The sequence below is a fragment of the Gossypium raimondii genome, chromosome 6 (assembly GCF_025698545.1).
Source record: "Gossypium raimondii isolate GPD5lz chromosome 6, ASM2569854v1, whole genome shotgun sequence".
NCBI lineage: Eukaryota > Viridiplantae > Streptophyta > Magnoliopsida > Malvales > Malvaceae > Gossypium > Gossypium raimondii.
Window position 1 is genome coordinate 27,300,152 of NC_068570.1, and position 7,116 is coordinate 27,307,267.

General features: G+C 33.4%; 1 protein-coding gene across 1 annotated transcript; it reads right to left on the reverse strand.

The window, feature by feature from the left end:
• Window positions 1–5,086: 5,086 nt before the first annotated feature.
• On the reverse strand, window positions 5,087–6,800 carry LOC105774451 (peroxidase A2). The gene is made up of 4 exons (XM_012596951.2): window positions 6,527–6,800; window positions 6,151–6,342; window positions 5,883–6,051; window positions 5,087–5,803 (listed from the first exon to the last, which is right to left on the reverse strand). The coding sequence occupies exons 1-4, from the start codon at window positions 6,752–6,754 to the stop codon at window positions 5,355–5,357; spliced, it is 1,038 nt and encodes a 345-aa protein (XP_012452405.1). The 5' UTR covers window positions 6,755–6,800; the 3' UTR covers window positions 5,087–5,354.
• Between the last annotated feature and the right edge of the window lie 316 nt (window positions 6,801–7,116).

The window sequence follows — 7,116 nt, forward strand, 5'->3', positions numbered from 1 at the left end:
ACTTGTATGAATGGGGTAAATAGCACAATAATAGCATAGCCTAATCTTCATCATCAATATGAACCTCAAAGTTTTTTAAATCATTTAAAAGAGTAATGAATTAAATGGTGTGATCTCTAAGAAGCTCACCTTCATTCATGCAAAATATAAATAGACGTTGTTTCAACACTAAACGATTAGTCAGAGACTTAGTCGCATAAAGACTTTCTAACATTTTCCACAAGGCAGATGAGGTCTTCTCCATCAATACCTCCTGCAATATCGTATTCGCGAGGCACAACTGGATTGTAGACAAGATATTTTCATCAAGCTCTTCCCATTCTGTTTGATTTAGATTCTCAGGCTTTTTCCCGATAACAACTGTTTTCAAGCCAGCTTGAACTAGAATTGCCATCATCCGAACTTGCCACAGATTGAAATTTGTCTCACCATCGAACTTTTCAATTTCAAACCTTGTTGCTACCATTTTTAAACGGGCTGATCTATGAAAATTAAACTAGCTCTGATACAACTTGTTAGGATCGACCCGATTAAGCAAAAAATAAAAAAAACAGCGGAATAAATTGAGAAATTGAACACACAAATTTAATATGGAAAAACCCCTCCAAAAAGGATAAAAAACCACAGGCAAAAATAATTTTACTATAATGGAAAAAGAACGAAGAGTACAAAAGATGAAGATAAAAACTAAACCCGAAAAACCCGAAAATAAAGAACCCTCAAAACATAAACACAAAATTCTCTAAATGTGTTATGAGTTCTAATCTCTAATGGGTGTATTTTCTAAGGTTGTAAAAGAACCTATTTATAGGCTAAATTAGTAAGTCAAATAAACTATGCTAATAAATGTTAAATATATTATACTAATAAATAGTAAATTTTCTAGAAAGAAAATATATTTTGTTTAACTTGACTTGCAAGCAATCTCTTAGAATTTAGGTCACACAATATAAACTAAAATGAATTTTCTGAGATATGTACGGTTTTGGCCTTCAAAAATTGTTACGTATTTAATTTAATCACTATAATTTATTGAATTCAATCCTTGATTCAGCCACAATTTTAGTTTTATTTTATTATTAAATACTAATCTAAAATACTTAATAATATACCTTCGAAGTTAAATAAACGATTGGTTGAGTTATCAATGGTTCTAGATTTTTCTTATTTATATTTGTCGTTTGTGTTAACCTTTCTTATTGATGAAGTGTTTTCAAAGGGCAAGTAAAATAAAATAAGGAAGGGTGGAGAACGAGGAATGGGGTTTGATAAATTTATTGAGAATGAAAAAAGAAAGTAAAATGTTATTAAAAAAAAAAGAAAGAAAGTGAAAGTAAAAAAAAAGTAATTAATAAGATATATTAAACTTTTATTGAAAATGTAAATTTACAGCTTAATTCAGTCAACTTAATTATATAAAAGTATCAATTTTTTTTAAAAAATTACTAGAATAAATATTTTTCGAAAATTTACGAGATTAGGTCAAAATAACGAAAACACTTCTAGCTGGAAGTGCTTTCAGATGATTTGCAGAAAAACGCTTCCAGCTAAAAGTGTTGTTGAGTATGACTTTTATTTTAGTCAAATTTGAAAAATAATCTTTCAGTTAAACTCTATTTATTTGTTTCAATCAAACTCTGATTAGTCTAGATTATTTTATTATTATTTGACCTATGAATTTAGCCTATAAATAGGCTCTTTTACAACCTTAGAAAATACACCCATTAGAGACTAGAACTCATAACACATTTAGAGAATTTTGTGTTTACGTTTTGAGGGTTCTTTGTTTTCGGATTTTCGGGGTTTAGTTTTTATCTCCATCTTTTGTACTATTCGTTCTTTTGCCATTATAGTAAAATTATCTTTACCTGTGGTTTTTTATCCTCTTTGGAGGTGTTTTTCCACGTTAAATTTGTGTGTTCAATTTCTCAATTTATTTTGCTATTTTTTTTACTTGTTGCTTAATCGGGTCAATCCCAACAAGTGTTTTCAGCGTATTTGTAGAAAAATGCTTCTAACTGGAAGCACTTTCGCCACATAAGCCGAAAATGCTTCTAGCTTTCCCTCCCCAATGGGTCTCCCCCTCAAACCAACGATAACTTTTTTCTATATAACCCCCTCATTATTTCATTTTTTTTCAATTTAATCTCAGTTCTCTCACATATTCTTAAATTTCTCTCAATTCCCTCTTTATTTCTCACTCAAATTTTATTTCTCTCTCAACTCTCTCTCTTTTTATTAAAATTGTCTTAAGGTTTCCGTAAATTATTTTTTCTATTACACTTTATTTTGTGTTTTCCAAAATTAACAATTACTCCCGTTTGTATGAAAAGCATATTTCTGTCAATCAATTGCAAATGGTAATAAATTTTTTTTATTTAATGTAATTTAATTTAAATATTTTCTTGTTATATTGGAATTTAATATTTTGTATGTTTTTTTATATAAAGGCAGAAGATCGAATTTTGGAGACGTATATTCGTAATCTACCCACTCCTCCATCACCCTTAATCAAACTCTACTTGAGAGATGCAGAATTTTTGCACGTGGCCTTTATGGGTCGGAGGTGTAAATTAGACCCCACACTTGTAAGCGAAAAGGTGGAGACCTGAGACACACACATTTCATCTTCCATGCGGTGAGTGTACTATCACTCTGGAGGACGTGCAGTTACAGCTCGAGTTACCTGTGGATGGGCTGGTAGTGATTGGGTCAGTTCACGCAGTTGATTGGAGAGACGTATGCGAGCAACTTTTGGGGAAGATTTCGGAAACAGTTTATGGAGCCCAGATAGATATGAATTGGTTAAGAAAAACTTTCGGTAGGCTCGATGAGGATTCGGCTGAAGTCCAAAGAGAACAATACACTCGGGTGTATATCCTTATGATTATCAGGGGTCTCCTAATACTCGATAAGTCACGAAATCTTTTCCATAAAAGGTGGCTTCTAAAACTCGTCGACTTTAGAAAAGAAGGTGAACTCAGTTGGGGGTTAGCTGTGTTGGCGACGTTGTAGCAGGAGATTTGTCGGGCGACGAAACCATAAAAAATCAAAATTGGTGGTTGCATGCTACTACTACAATCATGGGCGCAGTATTGACTGTCATTTTTACGTCCTCGAGCGGACTACCCTTATACATTCTTACTCGTAACAAGGTAAAATTTATTAGATAATGTATTTACCATAATAAAATTATTTAAATTTTAAATCAAAACCACTAAGTGAGTGTCGTGCAGGGGTCCAATATTCTATGTTACCACCAAACCCTGATTGTTCGGTGTTCTACCTACCGCGGTTGAAATCTAGGGCCAAAACAAATGAGTTTTTTCCCATTGATATATTCTAGGATATCATATTGAGAACTTTCTAACAAAGCAATGAACCCACCACACAACTGTGTCGTTGGACTCTACTTGTTCTTCCATTCTGACCTCTCGAACTAGAACATACGTCAACCTCTAAGGGCCTTCATCTATCCTTGCAAACTCCGCATATAACTTGAGAAATGGTGATCCACTGTCAATATGCGTCTGCACCATCACCTCCTACCCTCTTGCACCTCTGATATCGAAAGCGTCATAATTGATGGGGTTGACCGAAGCACAAAATCGATATTTAAGTGACGATACTCTCATCTAGTTGGATCTGACGATTTTTCACCTAATTCTTCCACACAATTCTGGAAATTGTATGTTTGGGTTAAAAGTCAACCACGTTGTGTTCTTTAATAAAAAAAAGACCCCGTTCTCGGTGTCACGCACTTCACCATCGTAATAAATAATAACATTAATCTGTCCACTCATTTTCAACGAAATAACCTATTCCACATGTTCGAAACAAAAACATTATGCAGAAAAATAGTGTTGTAATTAAATATGAACAACAAAAATCAATCCTTACTTTATACCAATTGCGTAGTAACTCCAAATTATGCCTTATGTGCGAACTTCTCTTCTTCTGATCTTCTTACAATTTTCTTTGCTCATAAATGTCTAATGCCACTCAATGCTGAAATAGATTACTTTTATAGACCTGGGGTGATTGACAATTGATTCAAAAAAATTTCCTGGGCTAGTGGGGAGTTGAAATTACTAGAGAGAAAATGCTTATCGTAGGACGTGTTTTCAGTGCAATGTCAGAAAAAGCACTGAAAGTGCGTCTAGCTAACTCCAGACTTTTTCCCACTCACCCATCAAATATCCCGAGATTCCCAGGATATATTTTCTGAACCTATCTCAATGTTTGAAAATAATGCATTGGAAAAAATAATGCACTAAACCTATCTGAATGTTTGAAAATAATGCATTGTAAATAATGATCAAAACTCAGTTGCATTCAAAAAAATTTTAAAAAAATTAAAAGCTAAGATTTAATCAAACCGAGTAGTTCGAGTTTCGGTTATGAATCAAATTGAATTTTGCAATTCGAATATACGATTGGTGTAAATATGATGCTTCTAAATATGAAATTAAATAATTGTTAACTTTACATCTCAACAAATTATAAAAATATATGTAACTTACAAAATATAAAAAAAATCCTACAAAATCCTAAACCCTAAAATCCACAAAATTCTAAGTGTACTTTAAAAAGCAAAACCTAATCCTAAAAAAAAGGAACATAGGGAAAATGCTTCTTTTTCGTTATTTCAGCCTAGTCTCGTAAATTTTTTAAAAAAATGGCCTAATCTGGTAATTTTAAAAAAAATCAGTATTTTAAAGAAATTCAGTCCATCTGTTCACGTGAGAATTGTTTTGATATTTTTTTTCTTGATATTTTTGCAAAATGTCTCTTAACTTTTGTCAGTTTTCTAATTTAACCCTTGATTTGTTTTAGATTGTAAAACCATAAGGGAATTTAGGAGTTTAATTACACGTTAATTTGAGTTGTGTGAGAACAAATTTAGAATCTCTTGTCTATATTTTGTTCATTTAAATTTCTTAAAAAAAATCCAGATATTTTAATTTGATTATCAAATATAACTATAACTAATAGATGGGTAAAGCGGAAGTTGTATCAATTGATTCATTAACATTTTGTGAGGTTGATGACATCTCTGGAACTTTAGAAGTAAACTCCGATATCATTTTACAGGAAAGGAAGAGGCAGAATCAATTTTCAAAGATGAGTTTCCTTGAACTCTGTTGTATCTGTAATTTTTCCGACTTACTTTCACCAAGTACAGAGGGAATATATAGGCACAATAGTTGACTATTTAGCGAATCCTAGTTAACACACTACACATTGACTAAAATATTATATGGACTTTTAGATAGACCTTGAACTGAAATATCTAGAAACCCAACAAGCATGAATCTGGAACAATTCAAATTACAGTCTCCAACAGACACACCTTAGCTAGAGCTCCATTTGTTTGAACTTGTGTAATCCATATGAACCCTTCTACAACTCAATCTAATCTCTCCTTCCGTACCTGTTACTGGACTGATATTTCCCATTTTTAGCATGGAAACCACAAAGCTTTCAAAGAAAGCAATTTGATTGCTGCTGAACCTCTCCACAATTTCAATGGTATCAGCTCCACTAGTAGAAAACAGCTCTTGATCACTTTGGAGCAGTCCTTCTTGAGCTTGAAGGTTAGTGTAGTAGTTACTGTCGAATGTATTAGGTGTTGTAGGATCTAAATTCACCAAAACACTACCATTTCCGCCTTGAGGGCATACTTTGCGTAGCGTCTCTAAGTATGTTGCGTTCAATGTCGGGTCTGCTTTTCCGGTACCATTGAAATTATATAATCGTTCAATGACAATCGTACATTGAGCCCGTCCAAATGTGTGAGCACCTGAAAATATTTTTGCGTAAAATCCCTATTACATATCATACATATATCTTTTAACCATCAAATCCATTATAAGACCTACCTGAAAGTGCAACCAGATCGGTACTGGTATTGAGCCCCACGGCTGCAAACTTGGACTTGAGAATATCAAGAGTTTCAAAGGCAGCTGGAATAGCTAAATTGGCCAGTGTTCGATTTGCTGTTGTGCTATCCCTTCTTCCCAATAGAACTAGCCATGAAGGACCTCCCGCCTGAAGTGATATTGTTCAATATGGAAGATAATTTTATGGTACTCTACCTATCTATGGTAAAAACAAGAAAAGTTTGAAAAAATTGGCTAAGATAAGTACCAGATTGACAGCCTCTTGAGCTGCAATAGCAAGAATATCAGCACAGGAAACGATGCCTGGACACTCAAATTCTAGTGCGATCTTCATGGCATCGACAACCTCAAATCCTCTTGCTGAGTTATTATTCGGCGCAGCTTCTTTCTCGCTTTCTATGGTAGCGCTGTTGTCCAATAAAATCGATGCATCACAGCCCTGTAAAAGAATTTGTTTCAGTCCTTATATTCAGAAAAGAAACAAATTGAAAGTAGATATGATGTTCACAACATTTACCAACTATAAAGCTATAACTAAGCTAAATACGTGAAATGGCTGAAAAGGTAAACGGAAGGAAGAGAAAGAGATTTGGTAAAAGGAAAACAAACGTTTTGGTTATTACATTAACAAAGCAGTCATGGAAGTGAAGCCTAAGAAGGCTGGCACCAATCCTAGGATCAGAGAGCAAAGCTTGTTCGATGATTCCTCGAATGATGCTAAATACCGTGGGGCATGTTTCATCATAAAATGATGGACTCAATGTGGTGGCTGGAAAGGATCCTGGTGGGAGCAAAAGGGCGAAGAAAAGGGTTGCTATTATACATCGGAGAGAAGGCATTTCCTCGGTCATTTCCCCTGTAGACCGCTAAATATTTGAGTACCGGGGCCTGCTATTTGAGACTATTTAAAGGGCCAAATTAAGTTCCATATATACCTGATTCATGCAACCGGAGAAAATTAATTTCAAATGGTAATGTTTATACAATGAGCTATTCAATTATTAGCATATTTCTATTTTGATCATTAAATTACAAATTTTTAATTTCATCATTTAGATATGTTTTTACTTAATTGGTATAAATTTATTCATCTAAACCCTTAATTTTAATTAAATTATACTACGTTTGGCAAAAATATTATTTTTCCACCATATTTTAGTATTTGAGCTAGCAATAAATTAATTTCAATCGTATTTTTTAGCCACTCACATGA